General features: G+C 29.5%; 1 protein-coding gene and 1 pseudogene across 1 annotated transcript; both read left to right on the forward strand.

Annotated features, from left to right (window-relative positions):
* Positions 1 to 4,515: 4,515 nt before the first annotated feature.
* Positions 4,516 to 5,247, forward strand: LOC120145299. Its single transcript, XM_039159177.1, has 3 exons — positions 4,516 to 4,759; positions 4,849 to 4,954; positions 5,042 to 5,247. The coding sequence occupies exons 1-3, from the start codon at positions 4,685 to 4,687 to the stop codon at positions 5,131 to 5,133; spliced, it is 273 nt and encodes a 90-aa protein (XP_039015108.1). The 5' UTR covers positions 4,516 to 4,684; the 3' UTR covers positions 5,134 to 5,247.
* Positions 5,248 to 10,352: 5,105 nt separating this feature from the next.
* LOC120145026 lies at positions 10,353 to 11,585 on the forward strand (annotated as a pseudogene).
* The last annotated feature ends 5,933 nt before the right edge of the window (positions 11,586 to 17,518 follow it).

The raw sequence follows: 17,518 nt of genomic DNA on the forward strand, positions 1-17,518 counted from the left end.
TTTTCTGGCGTTTCTCTCGGCACCAACACCAACAAAAAAACAAACAACAAACCGAGCATTTCACTCGGAATCAAACTCCCAAAAATAGGGTTTTATAAGCACTATAAATAAATGTAAAAGGAACACACGAAATACACACGAAATCTACAGGAAAATACGATAAAAAATAGTGAGAATCGGAGCAAACTTTTTGTAATTTTTCGAAAGAAAACATCGAATAAAGCATGCATTTTTTCACTTTACCTTGTTCGGCCTTGCACTTGCATGTGTTGTTTGTTTTGCTCGTCGTTTTTATTGAAAAACACCAAACCGTTGATGATCGGGAGAGGGCAACCAAGGAGTTTTCCTCAGATCTAGCCCTTCCGAGGCTTATTTTTTGAAAACCACTTGGATTTTTCGAAATAAGGGTGAAAATGGCTTCAAGAAAATGCATATTTGTTTGTTTATTTTATTAATAAGGGAGTTTTTTATTTTCACTTTTTGGTTTCTCTTTATTTATCTATTATTTTTTTGAACGTTTTATTTATGTATATATATATATATATATATATATATATATATATATATTTATTTATTTATTTGTTTGTTTGTTTTATTAATATTCTAATATATATTTTTTATTTTATCATATTTGTTTTTCTTTCCTTTTTTATTTTTAAGTACTATTATATTTGATTGAGTTATTGCCATACATAGTTAATTTTTCTAGAACTTGCTTTGCTATACATGTCGAAGACCACATTTTAGAATTGGATGCATCAAGAACGATAAGGACATTTAGTGAAACCACTTTTAGCTTTCGTAAAGAGCCTACCCTAATTATCATCCTTAGAAAGCCAATTTTGAGCCTGAGCCTTTTTGTTTGAAATTAACCATGGTACAAGCAAACATCAAATCCTTTTTGTTAAATTCCCCTCTTTGAACCTTGAATTGGAGGATTGTATGAGCTTCTTCACATGAGAATTCAAATTATCTTAAGAAGATCGGAAGATGTTGGAATATAGTGATTCGAGTTGCAATCTCTTTCATAAAAAACAAAAAAATATGATAAAATAGAAAATTGTAGTAGCGATGAGCAAGGTCGAATCCACAGGGATTAGGTAGATTTATTTTTATGAAAATTAAAGCAAAGAAATGGGGTTTTAAAATTGAGAAAAGTAAAAATAAAAAGAAGATCTAATCAACTAAAAATTGAGAGAAATTAATATTAAGCAAATATCCAACTAAAGGTATAATTTCAGAATTGGTTCGAAGAATTGATCATAGATGCAATGATAAAATCTTATACTTTTCACTAAATTGGTTATGGTTATTGAGAAGCTCTAACAACCTGACTCTCTTTAGTTTCTCGATAATCAAGAGAAGCTCTTTGATTATTTCCCTAGTTAATGAATAACCTTAGACAAGCTCTTAAGATTTAATCCACCAACAACATTAATCACTAGAGGGACCACCAATTCTAGCCAACGAATACACAAGCTCAATTCATTTAGACTATGTTATATACCTTCATAACATAATCATAATCAACCATGTTACTTTACCACTAATATTAGAACGTTTAAACAATTACGGATTTAAAGTTCTAAATGACAATTTATCAACTTGATAATTGAACAACGGATCCTTTGCACAATCAATCAAGACAATAATTCTTAATAAAAACAGAAGATATATAAATAGCAAAGAAGTAAAAGAACAATGAAAATTATTTAGATCTCACAATCCTTGAAGAACCAAAGCTTCAATTATCCTCCAGTTAGAAAAAAAGTATTTTGCTACTTATAATTGAAAGAAAACCAAAAGAAAATAAAGAAAACTTGATGTAAAACTAATGGCCCTAGCTCCCCTTTTATAAGGATTTTCCTATTCTAGATAAAGAAGTTTCCCTTAAAGAGAATCCCATAAAAATAGGAGTTTTAATGCCGTCATCTTTTTCTAAAGATAAGAATAATTCAAAAGAGTCTTCCAGCCGTCATTAAACTCTTTTTCCCTTGTAAATTCGTAACCCTAATTTAGGTTGTACGGACTGGTAAGGCGCACCCACGCCTTAACTGAAGACTTCTTCTGCGGTAGTTCAGGATGAATAAGTCGTGTCCACGCCTTACGCGAAAACCTCTTCTGGTCTTGCTAGCTTCTTGAATCCCGATTTTTCCTCCTTAATTCGGGATTTTGTGAAGATCATGTTAATCATAAGATTTTGAACTTGTTTTATCCAAATCTTCAACCTAATCCACAAAATACGAAATATAATCAAAATCCATAATTTAATCAATTTTAGTTATTCAAATATGAGGAAAATATTATAGAATATATGTCTAATATGCATCTTATCATTATCATATTTATTTTTCTTTCCTTTTTATTTTTAAGTACTATTATATATATATATATATATATATATATATATATATATATCCATTCTATTCTTTTTTGTTTTCTTTTTTATTTTGTTTTGGTTTTTTTATTCAATTCTATTTTTCAATTTTTTATTTTTATTCCATTTTGTTTTATTCATTTTACTTTTTTACTTTTTATTATTTTTCATTTTTTATGATGTATTATTTTGCTTTATTTTCTGTTTTTAGCCTATTTGTTTATTTTCTTCCTTCTTCCTTATTTATATTTTACTTTTACCTTAATTTATTCATTTATATTATTTTTAGGTTTTTTTATTTATTCCTTATTTTAGTAAGTGTTTATATTTAATTTTACAATCAACATCGTTATTTTTGTCTTTTTTGTCCTTGTTCCTTATATTAATTTTCATTTGCTATGTGTTTAAATGCGAGTACTTTGTTTTATTTCTGTTAATCCTCATTATGTACATATTTTTTAATGTCATTATTTAACTTTTATTCTTTCTGTTGGATTCATTACATCACTTTATCAATCTAATGTTTTTTTTTAACTTTTTGGTTCGCTTGGTTCACGGAATGTAAGATTACCAGAAAATATGGTTACTTGAAATGTTGTATTTTGTATTTGGTTGGTTTAGTAGGACTATAAGATTACTGTGTTTGGTTAAAGGAATAAAAGATTATTGGAATGTATATTTGACCAAATTGTCCTTATTATATATTTGTTTTTTTAACAAGTTGAAAAATATTTATATATTTTCTTTAAAAAATATAAATTCATAAAATTTATATAATTTTTTTTACAAAATTGAAAATGTAAAATGTTTTAATGAAAGGGTAAAATTTTATTTTAACCCCTAAACTTCATATAAAATTTTAATTATAAACTTTTTTTGTAAATCTAAAATAGTTTAAGGATAAATTTGTAATTTAATCTTCGTAGAATTTTTATTATTCAATGACAGAAGAATGATATATTTGAAAAAAAAATTAAGGGCATTTTAGTCCAAAACGTCGGTAATCCAACAATACCTAAGGAAATAGAGGTAATGACATTCCCGGTAATATACCCAAAAAATATACTATTGGTAATCTTACATTACCAGGAATGAGATTCCCAGCTAACCAAACGGGGGAATGTAGATTTCATTCCCATAGGAATCTCACATTCCCCCAGCCAAACGTCCCCCCTAATCCTAAGAGTAAACTACCTATTTGACCACTCATCTATTACTTGGTTTCTGTTTTGATCACCTAATCTTTTCTTCAAATCATATCTAACGTTAGTTGTTCTATTTTGATCACTCGCTATTAAAAATTAACAATAATACTATTACGTAATCGTAAGATAATATCACGCATGTATTTAGTTTCATTCTTAATCTTTTATTCAATCTTAAATCGATCCTAATTATTTCTAAACTATATAGTTTAGTCAAGTCTCTCAAATTTCTATTTTTATTATTTATATAATAAATATAAAATACATAGTAGTCAAGTCTCTCAAATTTCCTTTTGTTTAATTTATCTTTAAATTATTTTACCTAATTTTAAAGTCAATTCTATTTATTTTTACACGAAACGAACGACTTCAATAGCTAAAAAATTATTATTATCTCTTGGGATCTCTAGGTTTAAACACAACGTATGCAAGAATGTATGAACATATATTGTCAAATGATTAAAGGTCATTCGAACAAAAAATACTTTGTATTTATTTTAAACTAATAAAAATGCTTTTATTTATTTTTTAATTTAGTTGTCGATATTTGATTTATTGATCGACTAATCCAGATCGAATTTTGGAGAGTATAGGAAAACCTCTCAACTCAATTGTTCCATTGTTTGAGATCTTGACTACTCATACGAAATTCCTGAGCTGGCAATCCATTAATGGATCTCAATGCCTCCCATTTATGATGATTCCATTGCCCGTGTAAAATACCAAATTCAAAAAGCCCTTACATTTGTGCCACAAATTCGAACCCCATAAACGTGTCCCATGTTTCCTACACAAAACCAACGCCCTCACCCCGTATGGGTCACCATTCATTAGAGGGACCATCCACAACAACAACAACAAATGCATGCAGCGATCGGTCATGGTTCGGCTGATGGGAATGCTTTCAATATTCTTATCTCCTCAAGATGAGGTGAATCTCTCGATTGGATATCTTGTGCTCTTTTGGCCCTTCACTCAGATTATCTCTGGATAGCAGTCGCTCTCTCATTTAGTCCTTCAAATAATTTTCTCCTCCCTTTGTAGCTTTGTCTGCAGTTCTATTTTTCCTTTCGTCTTTTGTCCAATTCGGTTCGGAGAAAATATGGTTTACTCTTACAACAACTACCACCATCTTGTTCCTTGTCTTCATTGTCACCCACATAGCTACATCCGAATGGTAATACTAAGTACCAACACTCGCACTGCAATTATATATTCTTTCAAAGAATCATGGCGTTTGTAGTTCATAACCAGAAAATTTTGCAGGTTCAGAATCTGATAGAGAGATGCTTGCTTCTTCACATGAACCAACAACAATGCGTCAAGGCATTGGCGCAGTATGCAAGCATTCAGCCGTGCATTACGATCACAGGTGATGCGAAGACGAGCTAGCCGACGGTGATCGTCGATCGGGTTTGGGGTTTCGACGTCGTTTAATGTCATTGATGTGTTTTTGCAGTGTGGAGAGAGCTTGAGAAGGAGAACAGGGTCTTCTTTGAAGCATATGTTCATGCTGTCTCTTCCTACAGGTCTTTGTTGGGTAAGCGTTAAGGCATATACCCTACAATCCCAAACCCTAAACTATTATGTAGAGTACATGTATTTATGAAGTTATTACCTGATGAAGCGACTGTAAGCTAATTATGTTGATATTTGTCCGTCCCTTCTCCGGTGCTGTAAAATTGAAATTAAACAAGTATTGGAATTCGAATGCATAACTTGAGTTTCTTGTGCTCTTGCAACGCGATGAGCAGCATCAGTTACCTACAAATCGAAGTTTAAAAATGAAAGAAAGAAATCAAGTTTGTTCCCAGTGGGATTCACAGGGACAATATATTCATCTTCATTATCTGAAGAGCTCGGCAACGATGGGCTGCGCTTGGCCGAGGTGATCTTCCTTGGGGCAAGCCCGCAGCTGTTTCTTCTCAAAGTACTACTCCCTTTTGGCTGCTTGTGAGAAACATAATAAAATATTATATATATATATATACTGCCATCTTGTGTGTGTATATATAGTTGACATTTCAATTTTATAATTTCTAGGATAATTGATAAATTAAAATAAATAATTAAGATTAATAATAAAAAAATTATATTATATAAGTGAAAACTATTTAAAATAAATAAATAAATATTTAAAATTTATGATTTATCATGTAAAAATTTTAAAATTAATTAGTTATCGTGAAATTTATATATACATAGATTTAAGATGAAACCCTTGAACTAGGAAGACAACAAAATAAAGTTTATGATTTATCGTGTCAAATTATCAAAATTAATTAATTATTGTGAAATATATATATATATATGGATAGATAGATAGATAGATAGATAGATTTAAGATGAAACTCTTGAATTAGGAAGACAACAAATATTTTTTTATGATTTATCATTTCAAATTATAAAAAATAATAAATTATCGTGAAATCTTATCTGTTCACAAATTCATTAACAAATAGAAAAAATCTTAATATTAAAATTTCAATCTTTAGTTTTGATCTTTCAAATTAACATATTTGTATTTAAAAAAGCATTTTTATTATAATGAAGATAATATATAAAGATTAACTCATATATAATTTAAAAATTATATCTCTAACCAATAATTTAACTCAAAAATTTTAATTTTAATCGGTTTATCATCTATTAAAAATTAATTGCTTAAAGATATATTATTTTATTTAATTACTTATTAAATTTTAATTTGCATTTCAAGATTTAGGATATGTTCAAAACAAGTATATTCCTTTTTTAACAATGGAAATCGAATTTCATTAACAAAAATAGAGGAATCAAATTTACAATGCATCCATAGAGAAATTTGGAGACAATGATCACTAAAAACTCATACATAAAATAAAAATATTAAACCCGAAGATACGAAGAGATTGAAACCTTCCAAACATCAAAGCAATTCAGTAACCTTCATAAAACTCTTTCTCTATGTCGAACATGATGCTTTACGATGTGATAAAGGAGTGCTGAGTGTAATACTCCAAATTTTGACCAGTGACTAAAATGTAAGTTTTGAAAGTTTAGTGACTAAAGTGTAACTTTTAAAAGTTTAGAGACCAAAAGTGTAATTTTTAAAAGTTGTATATTTTAGCTTGTAAATGAATAATTTGGATTAAAACAAATATTTTAGTGGGAATTAGATTTTCGGTACGAGATTTGTGTTAAAAGTTATAATGCGGTAAAGTTCGGTATTGAAATCGGATCATCGGATCGAATCAAAATTTCACGAAATTGTGAAGGATGCTAGATAAAGGTTGGAAATATTATTTCATGGATCAATGGAATTAAGGTCGATTGTTCATGTTAAGCAAAAATTTGAAATTAGATGACTAAATTGCAATTTTCAAAAAGTTACAAAGACAAACATGAAAAATCAGAATTTATGATATTTTTGTTATTGATGTGATGATGTAAGGGATGATATCATGAAGTGACATAGATGAAATTATTAAGTTTTATTAAGGGTAATATGGTAAAGTGATTAAATGAATTTAAAATTCATTTATATTAGATAAGGACATGTGTATTAAGGGATAAATTCTAGTAAATTGAAGAAAAACTCAGTTTCTTCTTCCTCCAGCCGTGGGACTCCGTTTACCAGGTGAGAAGATTTGTTTTAATTTTTGGTTCATTTTTACTATAATTTTAAGTTAGGTTATTTAAGATAAAATAACTTACATGAAATTCTCTTTCATTTGGTATAAAAATCTTCATGTTTCATGCTCAAGTTGGTAAGATGTTGATGAAGGGGAAGTGTGATTTTTATGATTAAAAATTGATTCTTGATATTAGAAGTGTTGTAAGAATTGATGAAGAACCTCATAACAATGCAAATTAATGAAAACAATTTAGATTTTTTAATCTGACAGTGAGTTTGAAAATTCATCAGAAATCTTATAAAAATGATTTCGAGGTTATTTTTATATATTTGTGTTCGTATATCAATCTAGTTTTGTTTAAAATAAATGGGGATCAATTTCAAGGTATATACAAAAAGATATGAATTTTTAACCGATGAAATATCATAAAAACAGGGCAGCAGATTCTGCACAAAACATATTATGTCGGTCAATTTTGAAAATTTATCATAAATTGTACAGAATGAACTAGAAGAAGTTCTTTATATGGATAGATTCGTATTCAAGTCTAATTTTCAGCGTAAGAAACGGAATTAAATTACAGTGTGCATATCAATACAGAATAATGATTCTTTAAAGGTAGTGTGAGTTGTTTGAATATGGAAATTTTATAATTTAAGTGGAAATAGATTAGAAGCTGAAGAGTAATTTTTAAATGTTTGAGTATATTTTTGGATGCTTGAAATTAAATTTAAACGGCAAGAGACCATTTTGAATAAATTGGAAATGTTGAGAAGAATTCTAAAAAATTCATTTTAATGGATAGATGGTGGAGTTTGAAAGGTTCCAAAACTTTGGGGGTTTGTTTGCAAGTTCTTAAACGAATAAGTATTATTTGAGTAAATTATTGAATACTGAAAATTTTATTAGTATGCTGAATTTTGAATTAAATATTGAGTTGATGTTGAATTACAAATTTATTAAGTTTGGTGGATGAAAATCGAAAGTTAGGAAAGTTTGAGTTGAAATTATAAATGTTTGAAATGTTGAGGTTGTGATTTGAGCATTTTATTAAAGTGCTGGAATTTGTATATTTAATGTGCAATGATTTTAATGGTGAATGACCATTATGAACTAAATGGAAAGGTTGAGGTAAATTCTAAAAAGAATTCACAACTTATAGCTTATGTTAGTACGATACTAATATGTAGTTCGAATACTTTGTGTTATTATTTGGTATTGCCATACCACGATAAATCTAGCAATCAGGACGATTCGAAAGGAAAAGAAAAAGAATGTGATTAGAAATATCGTTTAAGGAATCTATAGTGAGGCAAAGGTGAGTGCAATTATTTATTTAATTATTTTGATTGAGGACGACTTGTGATAAGACAACCTCATTCCAATTTACAGTATGATTTATAAAGTTTATAAATAATATTTTTATAATATTCTATATCAATTTTATGAATGATTTAGAGTATGAACTACCCAAGCAGAATATTTTTATGATGGATTTATTATGATACATTAACCCATATTGTTATAGTGAGAACTGTTGGTACACTTGGCATGTCATTAGTTGAGTTTTATCTATTATCAGCTTTGATACATTCATGTATCAATGTTATCATATCAGCTTTGGTACATTCATGTATCAATGTTATCATATTAGCTTTGGTACATTCGTGTATTAATGTCCAGCACCGTTGGTGCTTATTCATGTTATGATGGCACTGAAGTGCATCATATCTCAATATCAGTTACGATTTGCACAGTGTTATGCATAGTGCACACCTTACTCATGTATCTTATGTTCTCATAAATATGCATTGGGTTATGAAAATGAATATGTAAGTTGAATGATTTCCAGTTGACAGAAAGTATGATATGCTTATTTTATCAGATATGATTTATCAGAATTTTCATGAGTTCATGATTTAAAAAGAAATTTCAGGTCTCAGTGAAGAAATCGACTTGAAAAAGTTGGTTTGTTAGTTTAATGTTTTAATTCAAATTATTTTATTTATGTTTATGATATCTTTGGATTTTTCTCACCTTAGATTATTATTGTCTTACTAAGTTATACTTAGCGCGTGATGATTTTTATGCGTAGGGTCTGATTGAGCTACATACGTTTTATGAGGAGTCTTCCAAGCATCATGTGCATATCATCTATAATACCAGTATCAGTAAGACGTCATTGAAGTTTATTTTGACTAATAGTGACATGTATCATTATGTGAGTAGTTTTTATTTATCGTATTTATTTTAAATAATATGTAATAGTAAATTAGAATTATTTTGGTTTATTTTACTTAGTTTAGTTTTATCAGTATCTATGCATGAAAAGAATATATTACATTATTATGTTTTTAAAAGATTTCACGAAAAGATATGGTTTAGTAAAATTACTAATTAACAAATGAATTTATTTTTCCGTAACAAATAAATAAATTATAGGTTGAGATATATTTTAAAATAATTTTTTTTATAAGTTAGGAGTGTTTTAAAATGAAACAAATTTTTAGGCAATTTCAGTTCAGAAAATGTTTTTAATTTGATGTGACATATTTAACTCGTATATAGAGATATATACGGGTTAAGGGTGTTACAATGAGCGAACCAAACAATTTGGCAGACTGGTTCGCTACACAATTCTAATTATATTGGCAAACGACCATTTACAAAAGAGGATATATGACAATACGTGATCACCGACAAGCCAATCAGAAAACAAATGTCGTGAGGATCATTGTGGAAGCACCAACACGATTGTAACAATATGCGAAAAACTTACCTAAAATCATAAAGAATGTGTCACAAGAGCGGAGAAAAAGTGTGCAATAGTAGAGAAAAGTGTGTCACAAGGATAAATATTCTTTTTTAAAGAAAAAAAAGTAAAAAAATAAATAATATAAAAAAAAAAAAAATCACCGACGATCGATAACTAATATTAAAATTGATATCATCCTAGACTAAAAAAAATACGAATACAGAATATTGAAAGAAAAAAATTAAGTTAAATAACTATTCTTAAAAAACTATCACACAAGTATATTAATTTTTAGATTGATTTGAGTTGGAATAGAACAGAACATTTCAAATTATAATTAGGATCAAAAATCTATTTCGTACCGTCACGAGCAGCACAGTTGTCGTCTTTATTTATACTTACATTAATAGAGTTCCAAACCTAGTGGATTTGAAGATGGCTGAAGAAGAGCAGAATGGAGTGGAAGTGGCCATTCATGGAGATGTACTGGAAACCATTTTCTCTAACGTTCCTCTCCACCTTCTTCTCCCATCCTGCTTCGTTTCCAAGGCCTGGAACGCCGCCGTGTTCTCCTCCCTCCGCCGCTTCGGCAAGCCCAAACCATGGCTCTTGGTCCACACCCAAAGCATCCGCCACCCACACGCCACCGCCGCCTTCGCTTACGACCCCCGATCCGACATCTGGCTCCGGATCAACCGAAACCCCCCACCTGAACACGTTTTATGCTCAGCCCTGAGTTCTTCCACCTCCACGCTCCTCTACGTCCTCAACTATTCCGTGTTCTCCTTCTCCGTCGACCATCTCCATCTGACGTGGCACCACGTCGATCCACCCTCGGTCTGCCGCGTCGATCCCATAGTCGCCTTGGTCGGTGAACGCATTGTAATCGCCGGTGGAGTCTGGGGGTTCGAGGACGACCCTTTGGCGGTCGAAATCTACGACATCAAGACTCGTACTTGGGAAAGGACCGAGTCGTTGCCCGCCAAGCTTAAAGACTCAACAGCTTCAACGTTGCTTTCCGTCGCTGCTAATAAAAATACAATTTTCATGATGGAGAATACATCTGGCGCGACTCACTGTTTCAATCTCGAGTTGAAGACCTGGTTTGGACCCTACGATCTCCGTCCTGATCGGAACATTTACTTCTCCGCGATAGCGTTTCATGGGAACAGCTTGATTATGTTGGCGCTGCTCGGTGATTCCGAGGAAACACTCGGTGTAAAAGTCTGGGAACTTCACGGCAAGTCCTTCGAGTTTAGCATAGAAATCGGAGTGATGCCGGAGGAGTTGACGGAGAAGCTGAAAGGAGAGGGGACAAGCTTCAGTTCAATAAAGTAAGTTCAACGGCTGGTTTTTTCTATTTATATAATCCCGGTGAACCAGGGGTATTGGTGGTGTTGGAAGTTGGCGACAAAGGGCGGTGTCAGTGGGGAAGTTTGAAGAACCCGGTGGTGAGTGATCGGAGCAGAGTGGCCGAGAGGGTTGTGCTTACGTGTTCTGAAGTCAGATTGGGTGATATCAGTAAAGCGGTGTCGTCAGGGAATGAAATTCTCACCCTATAATCATTGGTTTCTACAGTTTTGTGTTTATTTTTAGGATAAATTAACTATTTGATCACTTATTTTTTTTATATTTGGGTAAACTATGTATTTGGTAATAAATACTTAAATTATCCTTTTTAATTTTTTTAATATCTAAATTTTTAATTTTTTTAAAAATTATATATGATATTTAATTTATTTTATTTTATATCTACATTAAATTTTGACGCACCTAAACTATCAATTTTAATCAGTTTTAATTTTTTTTTTGAAATCTAATATTAAATTTTGAACGTATATTAAAATGAAAAAACTATTAGGCATGGTTTTAAAATATTAAAAAATTAAGTATTAAAATAGATTAAAATTAATAATTTATCTATTAAATACTTAATTTATCTTTAATCATCCAATTGTTTTTTTAAATTATATTTGATGTTATCATTTATTCCTGTTTTAATCGTTCATTATTATTTCTAACAAAAAATAATATATCTTAATATAATAATAATTTTAAAAGTAAAATTTATACATTCTAATTCTAATGATTTTTAAGAAAGAAAAGGGAATAATAACACAAAACTGCCTTGAGAGAGAGAGAGAAAATAATTTATTTGCAGATAATATAAAATAAATGAAGAGAAAATATCAAAGAAAAAGAAAGGTTGTTGTAGAGGAAAAGAATGATAAAATTTAAACTTTGATTTAAATATTTAATTAATTAGTTTAAATTGAAATTTAATTGATAATTTATCATTAAAATTATTATTGTAACGATATAAGTTATTATCTTTATCACACAAAAAATAAAAATGACGATTAAATAAAGTAATTAATATAAAAATAAATATGTGACTAAATAAATTATTTATCTTTATTTTTAGAAAAAAAAATGTGGAAGTAAGGAGACGAGATAGATAAGAATATAGATAAGGAAATGGGGCCCACTATTATTATTATATTTGGATAAATGGACCCACTATTATTATTATTATCATTATTATTAGTGTCAGAACCGTTTTTAAGGTGGATCCGGAATTGAACTTATACTTGAATGGAATTATGGAATGGTTAGAGTCGTCACCGATTATTTATTTTAAGAATAAAAAATGGGTTGATCGGACACCTTAATTTCTTATCTGATCTGCATCTTATCAAAGATATGTCGGATTCGAGAATCGGTTACAATCACGAAAGGTTAACATCTTTAAATTTTACTTTCGATACTAATTAATTTCCGGTTACCTTAATTAAAAAAATTAAAATTAAATTAAAATGTAAAAATTAATCTAAATTACTTACCTCTTATTAGTTTAGACATAGCTATTTATTTTTTTGTTTGCTTTTAGAGGTGAAACGCTTTCAGATCCTATATACTGTATTTTCATTTCTGGGTGATTTAAGATTGGTTTGCAATTGCAGGATCCGGGCTGTTACTGTTGTTGGATTTGATTAGAGAAAAAAGCTTTCGAATCGCAGGTAAGCTCTTTTAGACTATTGTGTTCTCCATGCCTTTGATGATGTTTTCTTTAGATTTTTTCCCTTTTATTATGTTACCATCTATTAAAAAAAAAGGTTTTTTTGTTCTTTTTCTGTTGGGGAATTCATCGAAATGTGAAATTGATTTAAATCTTCTTTTCGTTTTCTCCGTTGATCTTCTGAAATAAAATCTCGACATAATTTCGTGTTTAGTAACTCATGGATGAGTTTCATACTGTTTCCCATTAAAATTCTCATCAAAACCATCTCTTTCAGCAAACCATCTGTAATGTTCAATAGGTTTTCTCATCCCTTGCTGCTCTGCCTTACACCTGCTTGTCAAAATGCCGGCTTTGAAAATATTTGAATTGACATTGTCGAGACATTTTGTTATTAGATATTTTGAATTGGTTGAGTGTCTCATTTTCTAGGCTTGAACTGCTAAACGAGTTTCAATTACCAAGATTGAACTATCTCGAATAAAGGTTACATGTTCGCAACTTCCATAGAGATAATCTCGGGATAAACCAAGTCAAAGTACAAAGACTTAACGATTCGTTTAGCCAAACTATCTGCAACAGTATTTCAAGATCTTTGAATTAGGGTAATTTGGATTTAACTGTGTGTGTTTTCTCTTCTTGTTTTGTTGGGTGCAGGCAAATATTCAGTTGTGGATGCTCTTCGGAGAGCTATATAAATCAACAGTAATCTTATGCTTCCCATTTGCATGGATGAGAATCGTCTTCAGCGTCCGACTAATGCATTTGGAAGATTGTAAACAGTAATAAATAAAGTAATCTTATTTGTTATAAAAATATTAGATTTATAATAAAAATAATATAAAATAACTAAAATAATGGAAATAATATTATATTTATAATAAAATAATATAAAATTTACTTATGTTACGAATAAAACTTAACAAATAAAATTACGTATTATTTTTTAAAATTTAATAAAAATATTAAATTTATAATTGGAAATAAAAATTTTAATAAAAAATTTATTTATTTATCAAATTATTATTATTATAAACTTTTCATACGAGATCAATATAAAATTTTGATAACAAATTATAACACGCATTATAGGATCGTATTTGTGTCAAATTATCGATTTATCATCTCTAAATGATGGTTTAATTTAAAATATTGAACGATTGAGAATTTAAATTAAACCTAAATGATAAAATTAACAAATAATAATATATATTTTTTCAAGTATATATCAATTATTCTATATATATTTAATTTTGATTAGACTCATAACCAATTCAACTCGAATTAACCTGATCTAAAAGTTGACATATATCGAAAATCAACTGATCCGATATTGACTCGACTCGAAATCTAAACGATTCGATATTAACCCGACCCAAAAATCAACTGATCCGATATTGACACGACCCGATATTGACTCGATCCAAAAATCAACTAATCTGATATTGATCCTAACCGGAAAACAACCGATCTAATAATCACCTGACCCGAAAATTGACCCGACTTGATATCTGACCCAATTTGATTCACCTTACACCCGTTCTAAATTCGAACCAGATTCGATCTGAACAAAATTAAACCAAATTTAATCTAAATCCAAAATTATCCGACACGAAATGATCCACCGAAACCCGATCCGAATGATTTGTTTGCCACCTCTATCGATAATTAATGTGATCTATAATTTCTTATATGTTAAAAATGGAATTTTATATGAAAACTAAGGGGAGCCTGAAAAGTGTCGGCATAATTTAAAGCTAGAAAACGGTGGATGAATTTTAGCCGTTGGATGAGTTATTTGAGAAAAAAATATATCAATAGATATTGATGGAATTAGGGGTGTAAACGAGTTTGAGTATTGCTGAGCTCGACTCGACTCGAAAACTCGTGAGCTTAAAATTTTCAAGCTCGAATCGAACTCGAAATCCTAAACTGAAGCTCGTGAGCAGCTCAAAAAGGCTTGAAATGGAAAAAAAATCTTAAATTTAACTCGATTGAAGCCTCAAACTCGGACCTGAACCTTAAATATATGAAAATCTTACTGCATTTTTTAGAAAAATCAATACATAAATATTAATATTATTAATAATCTATTTAAAAAAATAAAATCTTAATATATTATATTTTCGAGCTGCTCACGAGCTTTTCGAGTCGAATATCAAGTAGCTCGTTTCGGCTCGTTAAGAACTCGAGTCGAGTCCATTCAGTCTGAATATTTATCGAGCCTTGATCGAGTCGATCTCGAGTAGCTCGCGATCTGTCTCATCTCATTTACGAGCCTAGTTGGAATAATTCATTAATATGATTGTTTTATTATATTATTAAATGGAAAAAATCGAATATTAAAGAGAAAATTCAGTTATTTAACAATAAATAAATTTTTCAAAAATATTGAGGAAAGGGCTGTGAATGAGCGTAACTTCATATTAATTTTCATATTTTGTGCGTGTTATTCAAGTTTTATATTTTATTAAACTAAACAAGTATTTTTCTTACTAAGTTTAAGATGATTATAAAATAGTATTTATTTTAAATAGTTTTAATCATTTGTTGTAACTATTGATATTTGAATCCGTGATCTCTAATAACAATAATAATTCTTTTAATATTATATAGGTGAATCTTATACATATACATATGCATACATACATATGCATACATGCATACATATACATATGCATATATATATATATATATATGATAAATGTGATAATAATCTCGTTATTCTTATGTGACAATTCAATATTACATAGATGAATTTCTTTCTAAGTCCTATAATCTTTTTGTTGTACTTGTCATATAATTTGAGATTCATGTATTTAAAAAGACATGTTATTTTCCTCTCTTCCTTTCTCGATAACCCTAATGTCATAGAGGTTGTAACTTAGATATCAACATAGACGAATATAAGATTTTATTTTAGGAAATTTTTTTTTAAAGGAATAAATTTGTAAAAATTTAAAAAGATAAAATAAATTATCAATTAAAAGTATAAAAATATTTAAAATATATATTAATTTAAACTTTTAAAAGTGACCTCGCCTGCATATTATGTTAGATACTATGTTAAAATTTTATTAAAATTTGTTTTCCTTTAGAATTTTATAAGTTTAAGTTAATCACTTCTAAAATTTTATAAACTCAAGTTTACTCTTTTAATATAAAATCTTATGCCTATAATTGAAATTCTCCGTAAAGAAGATGAAAAAAATTCTATCATTCACATCTAAAATATTCGAGAATGTTCCAACTAAAGATGGTAATATGTCGAGTTAGGATCAGATTTTTTGTCAACCCGAATCGATCAAAAAATATGTATATTCCACCCGAGTTCAACCGACCCGAAAAATATATATTCTCTTTCCGATTCGACCCGAATCGAAAAACATACATCCTCCACCCACTCCGACCCAACCCAAATGTTTTGAGTATAAATTCGACTTGACCCAACCTAATATTAAAAAAACACTTAATTAAATAATTTTTTTTAAAAAATTACATTATTATTCTCGGATCGAGTCGAATCAGAATTTTTTAATCCTCCATCAGAACCCAACCAATACAACTAATAACAGACGGACCAACGACATTACTCACACCAAGCTAGTAGAATTAGGCCACCATTGTTTCCTTCGTCGTCGAGATTTTCAGTTACCACGTATCCCAGCCTTCGTCGATCGCTTTCAACTCCTCATTCTGCTCGTTCTCGAGCCTCGTCAATAATCTAACACCGGCTTCAATCATCGGGGGAGACGCGGCTTGATTATACAGCTACTCCAAGGCCATTCGGGATGCTCTTCCTGTACTTTGAGTATTTTAAAGTCGTAAAATAGTAACTTTAACAAATACTTTAGTACCTCCAAAGATGCCCAAAACGGGAAACGTTGACATGCAGTGTCTTAATATACGGTTAAAATAAGATGTTATCGATTTTGTTATTATTTTAAATAATAAAATCGATAAAAAATAACCACAAATATTATTATTTTAACCAATTATAATTACCTATATAGATAAACGCGATAAAAAAATCCGATCAAAAAATAATATTTTAATTAATATTTCACCGAAAATATACTTTTTTACAATATTTACTTATTTAGGTAATTAGAACCGCCGCACCGCAGAACTGCCGCCAATCACTCACCTCTCAATAACCTTCAATCTCTTTACTCACTCTGCGGGCGATGCATCCAACATAGCTAGTATTTATAGGCAAAGCCCAATTTTTATTATTATTAAAAGTAACCATTCTCGTTACAGCCGAAACGAGTTAATTAACACTTAATTCAAAATGTTCGCGTAACTCAAAAAATAATATATTAAAATTTTAATTTTTAAATTTATTATTATTAATATGTTAACATATATATTAAAAGTCAAAATAAGTGCACAAATTAAACATTTTTATCTCATTTAGGTGTTTAAATTATTTTTTTTATTAATATAGGTGCCTAAAGTTTCTAATGTTACATTTTAGGTGTCTTGACCATTACCACTATTAAAATTTTACCGTTAAATGACATGTATCGTCTTTATAAAATT

Source organism: Hibiscus syriacus, unplaced genomic scaffold (assembly GCF_006381635.1).
Source record: "Hibiscus syriacus cultivar Baekdansim isolate YM2019G1 unplaced genomic scaffold, ASM638163v2 tig00110893_pilon, whole genome shotgun sequence".
Lineage (NCBI taxonomy): Eukaryota > Viridiplantae > Streptophyta > Magnoliopsida > Malvales > Malvaceae > Hibiscus > Hibiscus syriacus.

What these genes read in the sequence shown, in the direction of transcription:
- LOC120145299 (XM_039159177.1), top strand. Translation starts at nt 4,685, where the DNA reads ATGGTTTACTCTTACAACAACTACCACCATCTTGTTCCTTGTCTTCAT. An exon ending in CACATAGCTACATCCGAATG is followed by an intron (nt 4,760 to 4,848) that starts GTAATACTAAGT and finishes AAAATTTTGCAG; the next exon opens with GTTCAGAATCTGATAGAGAG. An exon ending in GCCGTGCATTACGATCACAG is followed by an intron (nt 4,955 to 5,041) that starts GTGATGCGAAGA and finishes GTGTTTTTGCAG; the next exon opens with TGTGGAGAGAGCTTGAGAAG.